The sequence below is a fragment of the Mesoplodon densirostris genome, chromosome 1 (genome assembly GCF_025265405.1).
Source record: "Mesoplodon densirostris isolate mMesDen1 chromosome 1, mMesDen1 primary haplotype, whole genome shotgun sequence".
In the NCBI taxonomy this organism is placed as follows: Eukaryota; Metazoa; Chordata; class Mammalia; order Artiodactyla; family Ziphiidae; genus Mesoplodon; species Mesoplodon densirostris.
Genome location: NC_082661.1, coordinates 180,067,268 through 180,091,414, shown reverse-complemented (window position 1 = coordinate 180,091,414; position 24,147 = coordinate 180,067,268). Strand labels below are relative to the sequence as shown.

Here is a 24,147-nt window from a genome sequence, read left to right as displayed (position 1 = left end):
TGTGCCTTTTTTTTTTTTTTTTTTTTTAAAGTTCCCTGACCAGGCATCAGACCAGGGATCCAACCGGCGCCCCCTGCAGTGGAAATGCAGAGGCTTAACCACTGGACCACCAGGGAAGTCCCTGTGCCATTTTTTTTTTTTTTTTTTTTTTTTTGCTGTACGCGGGCCTCTCACTGCTGTGGCCTCTCCCGTTGCGGAGCACAGGCTCCGGACACACAGGCTCCGCGGCCATGGCTCGCGGGCCCAGCCGCTCCGCGGCATGTGGGATCCTCCGGGATCGGGGCACGAACCCGTGTCCCCTGCATCGGCAGGCAGACTCTCAACAACTGCGCCACCAGGGAAGCCCTCTGTGCCATTTTTGATGACTGTGCCATCTCATAGTATCTCACAGTATGAACATGTTATTTTATCTTTCATTATTATAAACAACCCTAAAATGAACGTCTTTGTGTAATCTTTGTGTACTTGTCTGATGGTCACTGTAGGAGTGCAGGGTCAAAGTGAATATTTTAAAGTTTGATGCAAGTTGCTCTCCAGAGCAGTTTCAGTTTACGTTCCTACCCTACAGCCTAGGAGAGAACCCGTTTCCCCACAGCACTAACATTAGGTGTTGGCTTCCTTCTGTCACTCTGCTAGGTGCAAACTAATACATCGTTTTCATTTGTGTCTTTTAATTGAGGATTAACATCTTAACATTTATTGGTCACTTGCATTTCTTGAAAAGATTTTATTTTGAAATAATTTTAGACTTACATAAATGTTGCAAAAATAGGACTGAAAGTTTGTGTATACTCTACACTCAGTTTCCACCAGTGTTAATGTTTTCCATAATAGTACAATTATCAAAACGATATTAACATGAAGGATGCCATCCTATAGATGCTTCTTTGAGCTTTTTTATCTTAACAGTATATGCTGGAAATCACATCAGTTCATAGCAATCTTATTCTTTGTTTTACAACTGTATCATACTCCATTGTGTGGATATACTATAGTTATTCAACCATTTTCTTATTATGTGTGGGCACATAGGTTGTTTCCAATATTTTTCAATTACAAACAATGCTGCAGTGAGGAACCTTGTTACATATATGTATTTACATACTGTTGGAGGGGTATCTTCAGAGTAGATTCCTAGGAGTGGGACAGCTGAGTCAAAAGATAAGTGCAGGGACTTACCTGGTGGTGCAATGGTTAAGAATCCGCCTGCCAATGCAGGGGACACGGGTTTGATCCCTGGTCCGGGAAGATCCCACATGTCGCAGAGCAACTAAGCCCGCGAGCCACAACTACTGAGCCCGCATGCCGCAACTACTGAAGCCTGCACACCTAGAGCCCATGCTCCGCAACAAGAGGAGCCACCGCAATGAGAAGCCTGCGCACCGCAATGAAGAGTAGCCCGCGCTCACCACAACCAGAAAAAGCCCGTGTGCAGCAACGAAGACCCAATGCAGCCAAAAATAATAAATAAATAAATTTATTAAAAAAAATTTTTTTTAAAGTGCATATGTAGTTTTTTTTTTTTGATGTGATGTGGACCATTTTTTAAAGCCTTCATTGAACTTGTTACAACATTGCCTCTGTTCCATGTTTTTGGTTTTTTGGCCCAGTGGCATGTGGGATCCCAGGTCCCCGACCAGGGAGCAAACCCACACCCCCTGCATTGGAAAGGCAGAGTCCCAACCACTGGACTGCCAGGGAAGTCCCCATTTGTTCTGTAGATTCTGCCACATTCTGAATTTTGCTGAGACATCTCCATCTGTCACTTTACAAGCTCCTTGTCCCCCTGCATCTAATGTAATAGATAATTAGATCGAGAAGTGTACCCAGTGTCCAGTTGTCCCTCTGTCTTTTGATGTTAACAGCAAGAGGTGATCATTGCCTAAATGTCAGGTCACTGTGTTAACAGTGACCTGTACTCTATGCCATTCATTGGACAATTTCCACAGGGACTGTTCCCCAAATGGCAGGCAGAACCCTCCCATCTTGAGTTTCCTAGTCCCATGTCTTTGTGTTTCTCAGGTGTGTCTGTCTAAGGATTTATCCTTACATTTATAAAAAATCTCTATTTTAGTTTTCACCTGGGCGTTCTTCCAGCTAGGTCTTTAGAGGTCAGCACTGTGTGTCGCGGTGGTTTATTGAGCTCCTACTACAAGACAGTATTGCATAATGATTAAAAGTGTGGGCTCTGGAGCAAAATTGCCTATTTATTGTATGTGACCTTTGATAAATTATTAATCTCTCTAGACTTCAATTCCTAATCTGCAGAATGGGAATAATAATAGTATCTCACAGAGTTGTTCTGAGGATTAGATGATTTAAATATATAGAATGTTAACTGGCTCATAGTAATGATATACCATTATTAACCATGTGCCAATCACTTTCCTAGTCACAAACAGATATATACTGAGCACCTACTATGACTTTTTTTTTACACTACGGACTTTTTAAATTATTTTAATTTATTTTTGGCTGCATTGGGTCTTTGTTGCTGCGCTCAGGCTTCCTCTAGTTGCAGCGAGCGGGGGCTACTCTTAGTTGCGGTGCGTGGGCTTCTCATTGCAGTGGCTTCTCTTGTTGCGGACCACGGGCTCTAGGCACACAGGCTTCAGTAGTTGTGGGGAGATCTCACATGCCGTAGAGCAGCTAAGCCCATGTGCCACAACTACTAAAGCCTGCGCACCTACGGCCTGTACTCCGCAGCAAGAGAAGCCACTGCAATGAGAAGCCCGCGCACTGCAACGAAGAGTAGTAGCCCCCGCTCGCTGCAACTAGAGGAAGCCTGCGCGCAGCAACAAAGACCCAATGCAGCCAAAAATAAATAAATAAATAAATAAATAAATAAAATAAAAATAGCAAACTTGCCTCACCTGCTAACGTTCCTTATCTCCTTCTTTGTTTCCATAACACTTACCATATATTACTATATATTTAATGTCTTTCCCTATACTAGGCCTTTTTTAGTTGCTGAATTTACATATCCTAGAACAGTGCCTGGCAAATAACAGACATTTAAAATATTTATTTATTTATGTTTTTGCGGTATGCGGGACTTTCACTGCTGTGGGCTCTCCTATTGCAGAGCACAGGCTCCGGACGCGCAGGATCAGTGGCCACAGCTCACAAGACCAGCCGCTTTACTGAATGTGGGATCCTCCCGGCCCAGGGCACGAACCCATGTCCCCCTGCACCGACAGACGGACTCGCAACCACTGCGCCACTAGGGGAGGTCACCAGTCGGTATTTTTAAGTATCTACAACTTCACCGGGTCAACAAGAGATAGACTCACCACCGCAGAGGGTGGGGCTGGAGGTGGGACTATCGCCAGGACAGTTTCCTTTCCATGACAACGGTTGCTATGGTGACTGCTGCGCCTTCCCATTGGTCACTGCCAAGCATATTGCCTTTCCCCTGGCGGACGTCATTGGATATCGTTCTGCAGTGCGCAGGCGCAGGGCCGTCGGGGGAGCCGTAAGTGAAGTGTCGCAAAGCAGAGGAAAGGCGGGAGTCCTGTTTGCAAACATTAAGGAAATCGAGGCTGTGGAGGCAGCTATGGCGGATGCTCCGTGGGCCGAGATTCGTGAGAAATTCCAGGCTGCGCTAGCCTTGTCTCGGGTAGAATTGCATAAAAACCCGGAAAAGGAACCGTACAAGTCCAAATACAGCGCCCGGGCGCTGCTGGAAGAGGTCAAGGCTCTGTTGGGCCCTGCGCCTGAAGACGAGGATGAGCGACCTCAGGCCGATGACAGCTTGGGCGCAGGGGACCACGCCTTGGGACTGCCGGCTGAATTGGTGGAGGCTGAGGGGCCCGTCGCCCAGGGGGCAGTGAAGCGGGCGGTTATTGAGTTCCATCTCGGGGTGAACCACATCGACACGGAGGAGCTGTCGGCGGGGGAGGAGCATCTGGTGAAATGCCTGAGGCTACTGCGCAAGTACCGACTGTCGCACGACTGCGTCTCACTCTACATCCAGGCTCAGGTGAGAGCGAGCCCGGCCCTGGTGTTGGCTGGAGGCCAGGGGGTGGCGAGGGGCCCCAGCTGTTGCCGAGACCAAAGGCAAACGTATAAGACACGATTTGTCCCCACGTTTTCGCACCTTTGTGATAAGTTTCGCACCAAACTCCCTCTCCACCTTCGCACACTCCACCAGCATCACTTACTGCTTTGCTTAGTCGTGGTCAACGCGTTGGTTTCCCGAGACCCTCCAACTCTCCACCATTCCAAATCCTGTTCATTCTGTTAAGAAAAATCCAAGGTAGTTTACTTCTTAATTTAAGGTCTCAAGGAAATTATAAAGAATGACCAGAGTACATTCTTAATTTGAAACAAAGTATCCAAAATCTTCAGTTTCTGTTCTTGCCATAGTCATTCGTTTGCTTCCCAGGGAATTCTTGCCCGTTCTTCAAAACCGATCTCAAGACTCACCTCATACTTATATGTAACTTTCTTTGGATCATTTTGTTCTGAACTGACCTCTCCCTCCTACCTTTGAATTCTTAAAATACTTGTTTCCTATTTATATGGTGCTTGGTTTATTAAGAAATAAGTCTGACATTGTCGTCAGGAACATAACAGTTCAGAATACAAATACGTATGAACTTTTTTTTTTTTTTTTTTTTTTTTGCGTTACGCGGGTCTCTCACTGTTGTGGCCTCTCCCGTTGCGGAGCACAGGCTCCGGACGCGCAGGCTCAGCGGCCATGGCTCACGAGCCTAGCCGCTCCGCGGCATGTGTGATCTTCCCGGACCGGGGCACGAACCCATGTCCCCTGCATCGGCAGGCGGACTCTCAATCACTGTGCCACCAGGGAAGCCCTGAACTTTTTTTAAAGTTATTTATTTATATTTTATTTATTTACTTATTTATTTTTTGGCTGCGTTGGGGTTTTGTTGCTGTGCACGGGCTTTCTCCAGTTGCGGCGAGCGGGGGCTACTCTTCACTACGGTGCACGGGCTTCTCATTAAGGTGGCTTCTCTTGTTGTGGAGCACCGGCTCTGTAGTTGTGGCACGCAGGCTCAGTAGTTGTGGCTCACGGGCTCTAGAGCGCAGGCTCAGTAGTTATGGCTCACGGGCTTAGCTGCTCCGCGGCATGTGGGATCTTCCTGGACCAGAACTCGAACCTGTGTCCCCTGCATTGGCAGGTGGATTCTTAACCACTGTGCCACCAGGGAAGCCCTTGTATGAGCTTTGTGTCAGGTACTTTGCTTAAGTAAGCTCACAAACTCTTACATTCAGTAGTTCCAGTTCCTAGTATATGTGATCCAGGGAACATTTACCACAATTGATCTTACGGTGAGTAGGTCTCAAAGAAAAACCTCAAAATTAAAAAGGAAATTGTATAGGTTATATTCTGTTATCATGACCCAATTAAATGAAAAGCTACATATAACAGGAACTATATCTCTTTTTGCTCACTATTTGTAATCTCAGTCCCTGGCACATAATAGGCCCATTCTAAATATTTGTTGAGTGGATGAATGATCTAATGAAATCCATAAGATATTGAATTCAAACAAAATCTCCGTTATTTGAAATTTTCTTCAACCATTTGGCTGCCTAAAATCTTAATGACATTAAAAAAATTACTTCAATATCTCAAAAATTGAATTAGAAACCTTCCTTAATGTAATATAGGATCTCCAGTATTTGCTGTATTGATTTTAATATGCATGTTCTTAAATATGTTAATATCTCTGAAATCAGGATCCATCTTACAGCTGATTGATTTTGTGTCATAATTTTCTTGGCAATGTTTTCTTGTTGATACATAAAATAATTGTGTCTTAAAACTTGTGACATCGTACGCTCAATGAATTACAGTATTTTGAACAGTCAGCCTTTTCTGAAGGGTGAATTATTAGAGATATTTTTACTAAAACCAGGAACAAAACCTTGATTAGATGTTCTGGCCGCTGCAATAGTATAGAAAGCAAATAAGAGTATCAATCTTTAAAAATAAAAATCGTCATTTTTATATGTGATTCTTGTATACCTAAAAAACCTAAAGTCATCAACTGTAAAAGTCTTAGAACTATCAGTCTGATAAAACGGGAGGATATAAGGTAAATATATAATATCAATAATATTCTGTATATAAGCAAAAACTTGTTAAAAATATTATTTTTAGAAATTGCATTTACAAAGAGCAGTATTGGGGTAATAAAACTGATAATCTTAAAAGGAATGATATACCATGTTCCTAGGTGGCAAGATTAAACATATCATTTTCCTGATGTTCATTTATAGGTCTGATGCAATTCCTGCTGAAATCACAATAGGCTTTCTTTTTTCTTAGAACTTGACAAAATGAATATGTTTATCTGAAAGAATAAAGAAAAGTGAATATAAAAATATGAAAAGAAAAGTAATGCACTGGAACTAGCCTGGGAGGTACAGCAATAGTATTTTAATTAGATTGGGCTTATGCTAGTCTGTTTCTGAACTCTACTGTTCAGTTGATCTGTTTATTCCAATGGCATTACCACTCTATAGCATTTTATTACGTTTAATATTTGCTATATATTATGAGAGATTTGACCTCACTACTAATAAAGCAAACTGAAAGAATGAGATAGAAAAATTATATCACATTGGCAGAGATTATTAAAGATATTGGTTACGTTTATTGTTGGAGAAACAATGAGGAGATGGATACTGTCCATTAGCATTATCGCTAGTGGAAATATAAATTCATAGAACTTTCTGGAGATCAGTAGGTATCAAAACTCTTGAGTCAAGACTTTGACTTAGGGCTTCCCTGGTGTCGCAGTGATTAAGAATCCGCCTGTCAATGCAGGGGACACGGGTTTGAGCCCTGGTCCGGGAAGATCCCACATGCCACGGAGCAGCTAAGCCTGTGCGCCACAACTACTGAGCCTGCACTCTAGAGCCCGTGAACCACAACTACTGAGCCCATGAGCCACAACTACTGAAGCCCGTGCTCCTAGAGCCCGTGCTCCACAACGAGAGAAGCCACCACAATGAGAAGCCCACGAACCGCAACAAAGAGTAGCCCCCGCTCGCCACAACTAGAGAAAGCCCATGCTCAGCAATGAAGACCCAATGCAGCCAAAAATAAATAAAATAAGTAGTTAAAAAAAAATAGACTTAAAAATTCCACATCAGTATTCTAAAATAATATTGAGACAGGTATGCAAAGGTAGGTTAACATGGATGTTTGTCACAGCATTGTTAGTTTCAAAAAAAGAATAAAATAAACATTAGTGAGATCTATAGTTAAATAAATACTGGTACATCCATACAGAAGAACAATATGCAGCCATTAGAAATAATGATTTATACTTGTTAACCAAAACTATCAATACTAAGAGGAGAGGGAATACTAAAAGGCATGTTTGGAATTACATAGAGTGATTCCATTTTGGCAAAAGACTACCTGTGTGTGTGTATGTATGTGTAGGAAAAAGTTTAAAAGTATCAGTCCATGGGAATTTGTGATATTCTGACTCTTTTGTCTCAATCTGGTGTCTCCTTCCTGGGAAACTATAGATATACAGGACCTGGACCCACATTAGATTATCAAGGGAGACTGTCCCCTTCTACCTTCCCCAGAAGAAGGGGGCCTTAGGAATGGTTTTTATCTGGTTTTCCTCCTAATTTGTGCTATCAGCAATATACACTTGCATTTCCTGAGTGAAATTTAACTTGACAAATTAGTAGATTATTCTCCCCACTGCCAGGATATATATGTATAAGGAGGACGTTTTTTGTGTGTTTATAGCTTTACTGAGGTACAATTGATGTACAGTAGACTGCACATATCTAAAGTATACAATTTGATGAACTTTGACATCTTTATATTCTCATGAAACAGTTACTGCAGTCAAGGTAATGAACATATCCATCACCACTAAAAGTTTCCTTGTGTCCCTTTGTAATTCCTCTCTCACTCCTTTATTCTCTCTCCCTTCTCCTTGCCCTCCTCCACCACATTTTCTAGAATTTCATAATGGAATCATATGGTGTATACTCTTCTTTTGGTCTGACTTCTTTCACTCTGCATCATTATTTCATTGCTGCATCTGAGATGATTTTTTTTCTTCCTTTTTCAGTCTGTTAATATGGTGAATTACATTGATTGATTTTCCAGTGTTAAACCAACCTTTCTTTCCTGTGATAAACTCCACTTGGAATTTTTGCCAAGCCAAATGAGTAAAATATTACCCTTTTATATATTGTTGGACTGGATTTGCTAAAATTTTTTTAATCTTTTTTGTATCTTTGTTCATGAGGATATCAGTCTAGTTTTCTTGTTTTAGTTTTTTCTTGTTTCTAGTTTTCTTTGGTTTAGTATGAGATGGGAAGTGTTCTTTCCTCTTTGCTTTTCTTGATGAATTTGTGTAGAGTTGGTATTATTTTTTCCTTACATTTTTGGTAGAATTCACCAGTAGTACTTTTTTAGCTGTTTTTGTTTTATATTTATTTTTTTTCCTTACCTATTCTGTTATCCCAAGGGCAAGAACATGATGTTACTTTGTGAATGATACAGTACTTTCTGATGTATTATGGGATTTATATTGTAAAAATAATTCATGTAGAATGTCAAAAATAGTCATCTCTGTGGAGTAAACATTGAAAAAAACATTAACACTATTAATTTTGAAAAATCAAATCAGTTCTAGATCCCTTGCATGGTCCTTAACTTCAGGGCCTCAATAGGTTATGGTTAAAAAAAAACCTTTAGTCATTTCTAGACACACTCTAGGGTCTCTACTTGATTTAAGATTTATCACACACCAGAGTTGTTGCTTTCTGTGGCACAGCCTACCCTGGATCTAGCAGCCTAAATGCATCACCATCCCGTCAAAATAGAGTAAATGTGGCTAACCAGTTCCTGGTAGTGGGTGTGTCACTAAGCTGTCTAGGCTAGGTACAGTCTGCTGGGGTTGTGCTGGTGTCATGGCCAAATGGAGTATCTCAAGGACTGTTGTCAGAGGAAAAATAAGTTGACCTAAGGAGTGAGAAAAGGTGACTTGTGGATTCATTTCTAAATTCAAGAGATGAATATTAAGGGAGATTATATTCTCTGAGGCTAAGTGGGCAGAATAATCGGTAAATTAGTAGTGGGCCAGAGCCCTTTAAGCTTCCCCAGGGTACTGCAAAGGATTGCATAAATAATATAGAGGAGAGAACTGCCCAATCTCAGTAATTTATCACTATGACCTACCTGCAGTCCTAGACACTGAGAACTGATCAAGTCACTTAAAAAAAATTATAGAATAGGTATATTACGTGAAGCCATGAGACCAGAGGTCTGTGTTCCAGGGCAGTGATCATGTCACCTTTAAACTGTAGGGTTTCTAAACATGTTTTTTTGTGTCATGTACCCCTTTTGCAATCTACTGAAGCCTGTATTTCATGAAACAGAATAATGATTTTAAGTGTATAAAATAAAATGTAGGGGTTATAAAAGAAACCAATAACATAGAAGTTACCAAAATATTTTTTAAAACAAATGTATGATATAGTGATACATGAGCTTCCTTATTAACACATTAAATAACATCTGTGTCTACTAACTTCCATAATTTTAAAGTACTAATGAATATAAATGGTATTTTGAGATATCTGCAAGCTGTAATATGAAGATTTTTTTCACTTCTATAGGCCACAGAAATCCCAGGTACTGTAATACTGTTTCGTAGGACATAGTGAAAATAAATTTGTAATAGTTCTCCATCTACATTCATAGACTCTGAATTCTCTTCATGAGTAACTTGTGGGTCCTTGGGCCCAGGTTAAGAATTTGCTTTAAAAACTTTGTTTCCTTATTCTGTTCCCTTCCCTAGGGAGGTAAGCAAAAGATGGTGGAAGCCCAGCCTCAGAAGTATCCCTGTGCCTGAGACGCTGTCCCAAGGGTTGGGAGGCAGACTAACCCCATTGTCTAAAGGGGAGCTTGTCTTGAATTCTGACCATGTAAACAGGCCTGATTTTCCCTATACAGAGTCTGATAAAAAGAGTCCTGTGGCAGGGGAAAAACTGGCTTGGTTTTTAAAAGGTAACATTGTACCCCTAAATGTAGCAGATTGAAACAACAAACTTTTATTATAACAGGAATCCAGGCATGGCTTAGCTAGTTGCTTCTGGCTCAAGGTCTCTCATCAGATTGTTGGCCTGCTTGGGGCTGCACTTGAAGGCTCAGCTTGGGGAGAACCTGCTTCCAAGCTCACTCACGTGGTTGTTGGCAGGATTCAGTTTCTTACACGTTGTTGGTCTGAGAGGCCTTGATTCCTTGCTGGCTGTTGACCTCCCTGACCACGTGAGTCTATCCATAGGGTGGCTCAGAATATGGCATTTGGCTTCCCTCAGAGAGTACAAGCAAGAGGGAGCACCCAAAATGGAACCACAGTGTTTTGTAACCTGATGTTGGAAGAGACCTTCTATCACTTTTGCCATATTCTATTTGTTAGAAGAAAATCACTAAATAATCCAGCCCAGACTTAAGGGGAAGAGATTATACAGGGCATGAGCACCAGGAGGCAGGAATCACCAGGGAATCCATCTTAGTGGCTTCCTCCCACGACGTAAAGACAGTAGTATTATGAATAATTAATTCATGGTTAATCAGACTGTGGTATTGATACTATCTGATATTGACTTTGAAACTATGAAAACTACTTCATTGAAAGATTTATATTGTCATTATTTCTCTTTATTTTCCAGAATAACCTGGGTATCTTGTGGTCTGAAAGAGAAGAAATTGAAACTGCACAAGCTTATCTAGAATCATCAGAAGCTCTATATAATCAGTATATGAAAGAGGTATGTTGCATGTCAGATAAATTTTAATCTTTTAAAAAAAAATATTTATTTATTTATTTGGCTGCACTGGGTCTTATTTGCGGCACGTGGGATCTTCGTTGCAGTGTGCGGGAACTTCTGGTGCAGCGTGTGGGATCTAGTTCCCTGACCAGGGATCGAACCTGGGCCCCCTGCATTGGGAGCCCGTAGTCTTAACTGCTGGACCACCAGGGAAGTCCCTAAATTTTAACCTTTGATTGAAACTAGTCAAGAATTGACATTAAGAATTCCTCACTCATAATATTGGAATATGACTTTTCAGTATACTTTGGGACCTCTCTGTAGAGCTGTCTAGGTGGTCATCTAATAGCTGAAATTATTTTATATTAAAGACTTCAGGGTTCTTAAAAATAACCCTTGGATAAGGTCTAATGGCAGCCTTAATCCAAATATAATTGTGTAAGAAATATTATTCTAATATCCTAAAATACTGATATTTGCATGTTTTCATCTGTAATCTAAAATTTCTGTTTTAATTTCCACTGAGGATAGCAGTGCTTAAAGGAAGGCAAACAACTACACCTACCTAAGCAAAATATCTGAAATATTGGAGGCACTGGTTCTCAAATTTCAGCATGCATCAGGATCACCTGGAGGACTTGTTAACACACAGTGCTCATCCCCAGACTCTGATTCAGTAGGTCTGGGTTGGGACTTGAGAATTTGCATTTTTAACAAGGTGCCGGGTGCTGCTGCTGGTTTGAGTACTGCACTTTGAGAACCACTGCTTCAGGGCAGTGATTTTCAATAACTTTTTTTTTTTAAACTGTAAAACCCTTCTGAAATACAGTATGTAAAAACTGATTGAGGTACTCTAGTTAAACAGGTCAGAAGAACCCTGAGCCCAATCCACTACAGATACCTTCTTCCCTCCCCATTGTGGTAGTACAAAAGAGATGCTGTAGAACTTCTAGGGCTCTGGAGAGCCTAGGTTGAAAACTTTTACTTTAGAGGGTCACGGTCCTACAAAGGTGAACATTGTAACACCACTGTGTTACCATTCATTTCCTTAGTAAATTTTACCTACCACTTGGCAATCTGGAGGAGGCTATACATGTTTGGGGGCAAGGAGGTAGATAGGAAATCTCTGTACCTTCCACTCAGCTCTGCTGTGAACCTAACACTGCTCTAAAAAATGAAGTCTATTAAAAAAAAAACTTGGCAGTCTTCTAAAATTAAAATGGATTTAGTTAATTTTGTTTTGAGGCTATGTGTAGCACTTCTTCTTTCCTTTTTTTAAATAAATTTATTTATTTTTTAATATTTATTTTTGGCGCTTTGGGTCTTTGTTGCTGCATGTGGGCTTTCTCTAGTTGCGATGAGCGGGGGCTACTCTTCCTTGCAGCGCATGGGCTTCTCATTGCAGTGGCTTCCATTGTTGCGGAGCATGGGCTTCTAAGCATGCAGGCTTCAGTGGTTATGGCACACAGGCTTCAGTAGTTGTGGCTCACGGGCTCTAGAGCACAGGCTCAGTAGTTGTGGCACACGGGCTTTGTTGCTTCATGGCATGTGGGATCTTCCCAGACCAGGGCTAGAACCTGTGTCTCCTGCATTGGCAGGTGGATTCTTTTTTTTTTTTTTTTTTTTGGGGTATGCGGGCCTCTCACTGTTGTGGCCTCCCCCGTTGCGGAGCACAGGCTCCGGACGCGCAGGCTCCGGATGCGCAGGCCCAGCGGCCATGGCTCACGGGCCCAGCCGCTCTGCGGCATATGGGATCCTCCCAGACCGGGGCACGAACCCGTATCCCCTGCATCGGCAGGCGGACTCTCAACCACTGCGCCACCAGGGAGGCCCCGGCAGGTGGATTCTTAACCACTGCGCCACCAGGGAAGTCCCAAGCACTTCTTTAAATAACCAGATATTTTGAGGTTTTTCAAGCTCAGGGTTAAGAATCAATGTCTTATCAAGTTCACCAGTGATTTATATTTTGCCAAATTTAGTGGTAAATTCTTAGTCCTCATCTTATTTGACCTATCAATAGCATTTGGCCTAGTTGATCAATCTAGCCTCTGGCTCAGTTGATTAGTCTCTCTTCCTTGACATACTTTTTAAATTTAGCTTCTGCTTGTCTGTTTTTCCTTCTTTTCAGTCCTTGTTGCATCCTCCTTATATCCCCAACCTCTGAACAGTGGGGTACCCAGAGTTCAGTGTTTGGATGTCTCCTCTTTCCATCTACATTCATTCCCTTGTTCTAAATACCATCTCTGTGCTGATGACTCCCAAATTATATCCCCAGTCTGTACCTCTCTAATTCCAGACTTGTCTGTCCAACTGCTGATTTGGCACTTGTACTTTTTATGGGGTAGGTATCTCTAAAACTACTAACATTGAGTTTCTGATAACCTTCCTCTCCCTACCTTGCTTGCTATAAACACCAGCTTCTTTCTTCAGTTGTTGAGGCCTAAAACCTTGGAGGTGCCTCTTCTCCTCACACTATCTAATACGTCAGCAAATTCTGTTGGCTTTACTTTTAAATTCTGTCTAGAATCAGACCACTGCTGTCACCATCATCTCTTGCTGTAGTCTGCTAGTTGGTCTTCCTGCTGTCCTACCCCCTTCAGTTCAAAGGTAAATCAGACCACATCACTCCTTTCCTCAAAATTTTCAATGGTTTTCCTATCTTACTCAGTAGGCTCCAAAGACCCTTGAAGACCGGCAAGTTTGGCAAGTTCATTTTCTGATCTGGCTACCGTTACTTCTCTAATTTCATCTACTATTCTCCCCTGTCTCATTCTGTTCTAGCTATACGGGCCATCTTGTTCTGAAACACAGCAGACAAGCTCCCAACTCAGGGCCTTTGCCCTTCTCTGTTTCCTCTGCTAATGCCACTCTTCCCCTAGATATCTACCTGGATCACTCCCTCATTTCTTTCAAATTTTTTTAAAAATTAATTAATTTATTTTATTAATTTATTTTATTTATTTATTTTTGGCTGCGTTGGGTCTTCATTGCCGCTCGTGTGGGCTTTCTCTAGTTGTGGAGAGCGGGGGCTACTCTTCGTTGAGGTGCATGCGGGCTTCAGTAGATGTGCTCGCGGGCTCTAGAGCGCAGGCGCACGGGCTTAGTTGCTCCACGGCATGTGGGATCTTCCCGGACCAGGGCTTGAACCCATGTCCCCTGCATTGGCAGGTGGATTCTTAACCAGTGTGCCACCAGGGAAGCCCCATTTCTTTCAGATCTTGACTCAGACATCTCCCATCTAGTGAGAACTCGTTGGCCACTCATCTGACGCTGTAGACCACCCCTCCCCAGCACTTCCTATCCTATCCCCCTTTCCTGCTGTTTTTGCTTTGCACTTATCACTAACATATTCATTTTAATGATTTATTTATCACCCATCTTCAGTACTGGAAATATAAGCTCCAGGACGACAAGGATATTTTTACTATTATATTCACTGCAACATCTAGAACAGTATCTATTTCTTGATAACAAATGATATTCTGCCTTGTTCATCCAGATCAACCAAAAAAAGAACAGTGTTACTACTGTGTGAATGCTTGAATGAATTTAATGGAGGGTTTCAGTTTAAAAATATGTAAGATAGGGCTTCCCTGGTGGCGCAGTGGTTGGGAGTCCGCCAGCCGATGCAGGGGACACGGGTTTGTGCCCCGGTCTGGGAAGATCCCACATGCCGCAGAGCGGCTGGGCCCCGTGAGCCAATGGCCGCTGAGCCTGCGCGTCCGGAGCCTGTGCTCTGCAACGGGAGAGGCCACAACAGTGAGAGGCCTGCGTACCGGAAAAAAAAAAAAAAAAGTAAGATAGTGTTTAGTTGGAGAAGTTTATTTTTTATTTATTTTTTTATTTTACAAATTTAATCAGTTATACATATACATATGTTCCCATATCCCCTCCCTTTTGCGTCTCCCTCCCACCCTCCCTATCCCACCCCTCCAGGCGGTCACAAAGAACCGAGCTGATCTCCCTGTGCTATGCGGCTGCTTCCCACTAGCTATCTACCTTACATTTGGTAGTGTATATATGTCCATGCCGCTCTTTCACCTTGTCACAGCTTACCCTTCCCCCTCCCCATATCCTCAAGTCCATGCTCTAGTAGGTCTGTGTCTTTATTCCTGTCTTACCCCTATGTTCTTGATGACATTTTTTTCTTAAATTCCATATATATGTGTCAGCATACAGTATTTGTCTTTCTCTTTCTGACTTACTTCACTCTGTATGACAGACTCTAGGTCCATCCACCTCATTACAAATAGCTCAATTTCATTTCTTTTTATGGCTGAGTAATATTCCATTGTATATATGTGCCACATCTTCTTTATCCATTCATCCGATGATGGACACTTAGGTTGTTTCCATCTCCGGGCTATTGTAAATAGGGCTGCTATGAACATTTTGGTACATGTCTCTTTTTGAATTATGGTTTTCTCAGGGTATATGCCCAGTAGTGGGATTGCTGGGTCATATGGTAGTTCTATTTGTAGTTTTTTAAGGAACCTCCATACTGTTCTCCATAGTGGCTGTACCAATTCACATTCCCACCAGCAGTGCAAGAGTGTTCCCTTTTTTCCACACCCTCTCCAGCATTTATTGTTTCTAGATTTTTTGATTAGTTGGAGAAGTTTAATTGCTTATATTGTTTTCTACTTGTTTGGTATCAGTCAATAATTAATAATTCTGAATAAAAATATTTTTAATATTTCATAAATTATTGGCCTAATGGTGGCAGAAGTTAGAATGTCATTTTTTAAAATCTATAGATACAAAATGTAGTTCTAGATAAAGGAAAGATCTAAACAGAGTGGGGAATCACTGAATTTGAAGATAGGAAACCTGGGATTTCTAGTTTGACTTTGGTTGTAACGAACTGACTTGGAAGAATTCAGACTTTCTGTGCCACCTATTCCTCATTTGTAAGATGGGGATACCCCTCCTGTCTCAACAATACAGAAGTGTTAAGGGGATCAGATAATAAAGTAGTTAATGCAGAGTCACTAAAAATACGCTATCCAATAATTGCAGAATGGTTCAATAAATTATGATACTCTCTTAGCAAGGGAATGTGATATAACCATTAAAATGATAAATATTTAGATCATCAATACATGGAAAATGTGTATAATATGTACACCTTAATTACAACTATATTAACATTTTTCCTGGTAAGGCCCTGCAAAGATGAACTAGATGATATAAAACTAACATTTTAGTTTCATAAAACTAACATTTTAGTTTTAGAAGATGTAACTAATAAAAACTAGTATTTATTGAGTGCTTAAGCAGGCTACATTTTATTCTCACAACAATACTATGAAAGAGGTACTGTTATTCTCATTAATAGGAAAGGAGCTTGTGATTCAGTGATGTTAGCATGTACTATGTGACACAATCAGAATTTAAATATGGTTTGTGTGACCCCAAACTTTGGTTCTTTCTACTCTACCATGCTACCTTCCAAGGTAATATTAGAGTTAAATAGTTACTGTATTAAAGGGATTCTTTTTCTCCATAAAATTGCTCAAATATAGAATAATAAAAAAAGAAAATGTATTCTGTAGTTGTGAAGAGTTATTATTAGTAGGTTTTGGGTGGGGGGTGGTAAAGAGACACAATCTTATAAGCCAGAGGGATTTTAAACATTCATTCATTCATTCATTTATTTTCAGATTTGAGATATACTTGATGTATATAATACTGTGTATGTTTAAGATGTACAGTGTGATGATTTGATTCACCGATACATTGCAAGTGATTACCATAACAGGGTTAGTTAACACCTCCATCACCTCACATAATTACCTTTTTTTTGGTTTTTGTTTTTGTGGTGAGAATATTTAAGATTTACTATCTTAGCAACTTTTGAGTATACAGTACAGTATTTTTTTTTTAAGATTTATTATCTATTTATTTATTTTTGGCTGCATCGGATCTTAGTTGCGGCACGCGGGATCTTTGTTGAGGCATGTGGGATTTTTCATTGCGGCGCGTGGGCTTCTCTCTAGTTGTGGCATGCGGGCTCCAGGGCGCGTGGGCTCTGTAGTTGGCGGCATGCAGGCTCTCTAGTTGAGGCGCACGAGCTCAGTAGTTGTGGCGTGTGGGCTTAGTTGTCCTGCAGCGTGTGGGATCTTAGTTCTCTGACCAGGGATCAGACCCGTGTCCCCTGCATTGGAAGGCAGATTCTTTACCACTGGACCACCAGTGAAGTCCCTACAATACTGTAATATTAACTATAGTTAACATGGTGTACAATTAGATCCCTAGAACTTATTAATCTTATAACTGGAAGTTTGTACCCTTTGCCAAACATTTCCCCATTTCCCCCATCACCTCAGCCCCTGGCAACCACCGTTCTACTCTTTGTTTCTAGTTCACCTTTTTTTTTCTTTTAAGATTCCACATACAAGTGATACCATGCAGTATTTGGAAGATGACCATTTTAAAAGCATTTGGCACACATTATAAAATTGCTTTCCAAAAAGACTACCAATTGTATCCTTACTCCACTGGTGTATGAGAATTCTCATCTCCTTCACAACTTTTCCTTATATAGCTTTTAAAAAAAATCTTTGCTAATATAGGCAAAATGGTCTCATTTTAACTCAAATTTCTTTGATTAAAGAGATTAATTTTATTTATTTATTTATTTTTTGGGGGGTAGGAGTTTTATTAATTTTATTTATTTTTGCTGTGTTGGGTCTTCGTTTCTGTGCAAGGGCTTTCTCTAGTTGTGGCAAGCGGGGGTCACTCTTCATCGCGGTGCGCGGGCCTCTCACTACCGCGGCCTCTCTTGTTGCAGAGCACAGGCTCCAGATGCGCAGGCTCAGTAGTTGTGGCTCACGGGCCTAGTTGCTCCGCGACATGTGGGATCTTCCCAGACCAGGGCTCGAACCCGTGTCCCCTGCATTAGCAGGCAGATTCTCAACCACTGCGCCACCAGGGAAGCCCCAAGAGATTAATTTTAAAATATTATTTTCTGTTTGTATTTTCTCTTTTGAAAGTGTTCATGTTTTTTTACATTTATTTACTCAAGTTTGTGTTTTCTTGCTAATTTGTTTGCTCTTTTATGTTATATCTTTTAAAATTGAGTTATAATTGGCATATGACATATTAGTTTAAGGTGTACAACATAATGATTCAATATATGTATATATTATGAAATGATCACCACAGTAAGTCTTGTTAATATTCATCACACATATTTACAATTTTTTCTTGTGAGAACTTTTAAAAGCCACTCTCTTAGCAACTTTCAGATATACAATACAGAATTAAAAAAAAATTTTATTGGAGTATAGTTGATTTACAATGCTGTGTTAGTTTCAGGTGTACAGCAAAGTGAATCAGTTATACATATGCATATATCCACTCTTTTTTAGATTCTTTTCCCATAAAGGCCATTGCAGAGTATTGAGTAGAGTTCCCTGTGCTGTACAGTAGGTTATCTATTTTATATATAGTAGTGTGTATATGTCAATTCCAATCTTCCAATTTATCCCTTCCCCCCCACTTACCCCTTGGTAACCATAAGTTTGTTTTCTACACCTGCAACTCTATTTCTGTTTTGTAGATAAGTACATTTGTACCTTTTATTTATTTATTTATTTATTTTGGCCATGCCCCACGGCGTGCAGGATCTTAGTTCCTTGACCAGGGATTGAACCCGTACCCACTGCAGTGGAAATGGTAGAGTCTTAACCACTGGACCCATGGTGTGCAGGATCTTAGTTCCTTGACCAGGGATTGAACCCGTGCCCACTGCAGTGGAAACGGTAGAGTCTTAACCACTGGACCACCAGAGAAGTCCCTGTACCCTTTTCTTAGATTCCACGTATAAACAATATCATATAATATTTGTCTTTCTCTGTCTGACTTACTTCACTCAGTATGACAATCTCTAGGTCCATTGATGTTGATGCAAATGGCATTATTTCGCTCCTTTTTATGGCTAATATTCCATTGTATATATGTACCACATCTTTATCCATTCATCTGTTGATGGACATTTAGGTTGGTTCCATGTCCTGGCTACTGTAAATAGTGCTGCAGTGAACACTGGGGTACATGTATCTTTTCCAGTTATGGTTTTCTCTGGATATATGCCCAGGAGTGGATTGCTGGATCATACAGAATTATTAACTATAGTCACCATGCTATACATTATATCCCCGGGCCTTATTTATTTTATAACTGGAAGTTTGTATCTTTTGACTGCCTTCATTTGCCCTTTCTGACCACCCCCCAACCTTTTGCTTCTAGCAACCACAAATCTAATCTGTTCTATGTATCTGTGAGGTTGGTTGGTTGAAGATCCCACACATGAGATCACTGGTAGTATTTGTCTTTCCTTGTCTGACTTACTTCACTTTGCATAACGTCCTCAAGGTCTATCCATGTTGCAAGTGGCAAGATTTCCTTCTTTTTTTTAATGGCTGAATGTTACTGCATTATGTGTGTGTGTATACACATTTTCTTTATCCATTCATCCATTGATAGACACTAAGTTGTTTCCATGTTTGGCTATTGTAAATGTTGCAGTGAACATGGGGTGCAGATAACTTTTCAAGTTAGTGTTTTTGCTTCCCTTGGATAAATTAACAGAAGTGCAATTGCTGGATCACATGGCAGTTCTATTTTTAATTTTTTTGAGGAAACTCCGGTTGTTTTCTATAGTGGTGGCACCAATTTGCATTCCAACCAACAGTGCAGCAGGGTTCTCTTTTCTCCACATTGTTGTCAACACTTGTTATTTCTTGTGTTTTTAATAATAGCCATTCTAACAGGTATGAGATAATATTTCATTGTGGTTTTGATTTGCATTTCCCTGATGATTAGTGATGTTGAGCACGCTTTCATGTGTGTGTTGGCCATCTGTATGTCTCCTTTGGAAAAATTCAGATCTTCTGCCCATGTTTTAATCAGATTTTTTTTTTTTTTTTGGCTATTGAGTTGAATGAGTTCTTTATATATTTTGGATATTAACCCCTTATTGGATATATGATTTGCACATATTTTCTTCCGTTTGATAGGTTGCCTTTTCATTTTGTTGATGGTTTCCTTTGCTGTGCAGAAGTTTTTTAAAAAATGTTTGATGTATTCCCACTTATTGATACTTTATTTAACAAACATTTATAGTAACACTTGCGGACGCTGTTATAGGTGATTTACAAATTTTAACTCATTTAATTCTCATGACAACTTAAGAGGTAGATATTTTTATTATTTTATAGATGAAGGAACAGATGCACAAGAGATTACATGACTTGCCCAATTCCACACACCAGTAAGTGGCGAAGCTGGGATTACAACCTATTGTTAACGTGGTCCGACTCCACACCGCACACTTTTAACCAGGATATCCTACTGCCTCCCTTAGTAGTTGGACTTAGTCTAAAGCACAAGTGTGAAGTGCTCCTTTAAGAACTGTGTAGTGTAGCGAGGACTCCATATCTGTACCAAAATAATGATGGCAGATAAAAGAAATGTGCTGTAAGCAGAGTGCATAGACTAAGCGTTCCTATTTGCTTTGTTGGTTTAATTCACTAGACATTTATTGTTTTTACTTTGTGCCAGGTACTATGCATAATGCAGGGGAATCAGATATGAATAAAATACGGTCCTGTCGCATAACAAGCTACACCTGGAGGAGAAAGATTGGAGCAAATCAACATGTTAATTACACCCACAAGAAATTTTAGAATGTACATTTAGGTTTTTTTTTTTTTTTTTTTTTTTTGGTTGCGTTGGGTCTTTCTCTAGTTGATGCGTACGGGCTTTCTTTAGTTGCGGTGAGCAGGGGCTACTCTTCGTTGTGGTGCCCGGGCTTCTCATTGCGGTGGCTTCTCTTGTTGTGGAGCATGGGCTCTAGGTGTGCGGGCTTCAGTAGTTGTGGGGCGTGGGCTCAGTAGTTGTGGCTCGTAGGCTCTAGAGCGCAGGCTCAGTAGTTGGGGCACACAGGCTTAGTTGCTCCGTGGCATGTGGGATCTTCCCAGACCAGGGATCAAACCCGTGTCCCCTGCCTTGGCAGGCGGATTCTTAACCACTGCACCACCAGGGAAGTCCCTACTTTTTTTTTTTAATTTTATTTATTAAATTTTTTTTTTAACATTTATTTATTTATTTATTTGGCTGTGCCGGGTCTTAGTTGTGGCATGTGTGGGATCTTTAGTTGCAGCATGCAGGATCTAGTTCCCTGACCAGGGACTGAACCCAGGCCCCCTGCATTGGGAGCACAGAGTCTTAACTACTGGACCACTAGGGAAGTCCCTAATTTTTATTTTATACTGGAGTATCATTGACTAACAATGTTGTGTTAGTTTCAGGTGTACAGCAAAGTGATTCAGTTATACAAATACAAGTATCTATTCTTTTTCAAATTCTTTTCCCATTTAGGTTATTACAGAATGTTGAACAGAGTTCCCTGTGCTATACAGTAGGTCCTTGTTGATTATCTATTTTATTTTTCTTTTTTCTTTCCTTTCCTTTTTTTTTTCTTTTCTTTTCCCTCCCTCCCTCCCTTCCTTCCTTCCTTTCTTCCTTCCTTTCTTCATCCCTTTCTTCCTCCCTCCCTCCCTCCCTCCCTTCCTTCCTTCCTTTCTTCCTTTCTTCCTCCCTCCCTCCCTCCCTTTCTCTTATTGAAGTATAGTTAATTTACAATTGGGCCAATCTGCTGTACAGCAGAGTGACTCAGTTATACACATATATACATTTTTTTAATATTCTTTTCCATTATGGTTTATCACAGGATATTGAATGTATTTCCCTGTGCTATACATTAGGACCTTGTTGTTTATCCATTCTAAATGTAGTAGTTTGCATCTACCAATCCCAAACTCCCAGTCCATCACTCTCCCTCCCCACCCCGCCTTGGCAACCACAAGTCTGTTCTCTATGTCTGTGAGTCTGTTTCTGTTTTGCAGATAAGTTAATTTGTGCCATGTTTTAGATTCCACATGTAAGTGATATCATATGGTACTTGTCTTTCTCTTTCTGACTTACTTCACTTACTATGATAATCTCTAGTTGCATCCATGTTGCTGCAGTGACATTATTTCATTCTTTTTTATGGCTGAGTAGTATTCCATTGTATATATGTACCACATCTTCTTTATCCATTCATCTGTTGATGGACATTTAGGTTGCTTCCATGTCTTGACTATTGTAAATAGTGCTGCAGTGAACACTGGGGTGCATGTATCCTTTTGAATTATGGTTTTCTCCAGATATATGCCCAGGAATGGGATTGCTGGATCATATGGTAGCTCTATTTTTAGTTTTTTAAGGAACCTCCATACTGTTCTCCATAGTGGCTGTACCAATTTACATTCCCACCAACAGTGTAGGAGGGTTCCCTTTTCACCACACCCTCTCCAGCATTTGTTTTTTGTAGATTTTTTGATGATGGCCGTTCTAACCAGTGTGAGGTGATACCTCATTGTAGTTTTGATTTGCTTTTCTCTAATAATTAGTGATGTTGAGCATCTTTTCATGTACCTGTTGGTCATTTGTGTTTCTTTGGAGAAATATCTGTTTAGGTCTCCTGCCCATTTTTTGATTGGGTTAGAATGTACATTTAGAATACGTGTTCATAGCCCTTAATACTTTTTTTCTGAGGAATGTATCCCCAAATTGGAGCATTTTAAAAGTCATGGATCTTCTACTTGGTGTTTTAACTTTCCTCCTAAAGCGCTAAGAGGAGCAGAGCACCGCAAAGCCAGACTGAGATGTCAGTTGCCTTTTGTGACTTCAGGCTCGCGCTCTTACTCAGGAAATCGTTAGTTTAAAATGTGAAGATACCGAACACCTATAACATTTCATTAAAAACTGGTATAAAGGGACTTCCCTGGTGGTGCAGTGCTTAAGAATCTGCCTGCCAATGCAGGGGACACGGGTTCGATCCCTGGTCCGGGAAGATCCCACGTGCTGCGGAGCAGCAAAGCCTGTGAGCCACAACTACTGAGCCTGCGCTCTAGAGCCCGCGAGCCACAACTGCTGAGCCCGCGTGCCACTACTCTAGCCTGCGCGCCTAGAGCCCGTGCACCGCAAAAAGAGAAGCCACCGCAATGAGAAGCTCGCACACTGCAACGAAGAGTAGTGCCCGCTCACCACAGCTAGAGAAAGCCCGCGCACAGCAACAAAGACTCAGTGCAGCCAAAAAACCCCAAAAAACAAAAAAACCTGGTATTATTATGGAAACATAAAACACATAGCAGGGCTTCCCTGGTGGAGCAGTGGTTGAGAGTCCGCCTGCCGATGCAGGGGACACAGGTTCGTGCCCCGGTCCCGGAGGATCCCACATGCTGCGGAGCGGCTGGGCCCGTGAGCCATGGCCGCTGGGCCTGCGCGTCCGGAGCCTGTGCTCCGCAACGGGAGAGGCCACAGCAGTGAGAGGCCCGCGTATCGCAAAACAAAAACAAAAACAAAAACACATAGCATAACTCTTTGTACTTAATTATACCTATATTTTAGTTAAGAGAGACTATTTTGACTGTTAGTGTTACAGGATGAAGTGTGATGGTCATAACAGCGAAGTATGTACATAAAAAATACGTTGATTAATTCCCCTCATCAAGATAGGGCTAAGCATACAAAACAGCCCTCAAACTTCTTAAGGAGGTCTTTGAAGAATAGTTTATCTATTGTGTTTGCCTTGTGCCTTGCTTCCTGGCTTAGTCACTTTTACTTTTTGTGAATTCTAGGGATCCAAATTGTGGTGTCTTTTTTTGTGTGTGTCTGCGCTGGGTCTTAGTTGCGGCAGGTGGGATCTTCACTGTAGCATGCAGACTTCTTAGTTGCAGCGTGTGGACTCTTAGTTGCACCATGCATGCGGGATCTAGTTCACCGACCAGGGATCAAACCCGGGTCCCCTGCCTTGGGAGCTCGGAGTCTCACTCACTGGACCACCAGGGAAGTCCCCCAAGTTGTGATGCTTTTAATGTTTGCATCCAGAATGTAAGGTCACTTTTTTTTTTTAATGGAAACCATGGCTGCTATTTGGAGTTTAGTGAATTCACTTTAAAGTTGAGGAGCCTATCCTTACAGAAGTAGAATGAGGCAGTGGTTAAGTAGTTCTGCTTTTTTGGAAGACCTCAGATGGGATTATATATGATATACACATCTTAACTTGCGGCGAGCAGGAGCTACTCTTTGTTCCGGTGTGTGGGCTTCTCATTGCGGTGGCTTCTCGTTGCGGAGCATGGGCTCTAGGCGCGCGGGTTTCAGGTAGTTGTGGCTCGCGGGCTCTAGAGCACAGACTCTGTAGTTGTGGCTCATGGGCTTAGTTGCTCCGCGGCATGTGGGATCTTCCCGGGCCAGGGATCAAACCCATGTCCCCTGTATTTGGCAGGCAGGCAGGCAGATTCTTTTTTT

At 41.2% G+C, this 24,147-nt stretch overlaps 1 protein-coding gene across 2 annotated transcripts in view; it reads left to right on the top strand.

Annotated features, from left to right (window-relative positions):
* The first annotated feature begins 3,493 nt into the window (after positions 1–3,493).
* Positions 3,494–24,147, top strand: part of KIFBP (kinesin family binding protein) — a 40,740-nt gene continuing 20,086 nt past the window's right edge. For both annotated transcript variants that reach the window (XM_060092273.1, XM_060092265.1), the window contains exons 1-2: positions 3,494–3,982; positions 10,687–10,785. In XM_060092273.1, the coding sequence (XP_059948256.1) occupies positions 3,557–3,982; positions 10,687–10,785 (525 nt within the window). In that variant the 5' untranslated portion in view covers positions 3,494–3,556. The remainder of the gene's footprint in view (positions 3,983–10,686; positions 10,786–24,147) is intronic.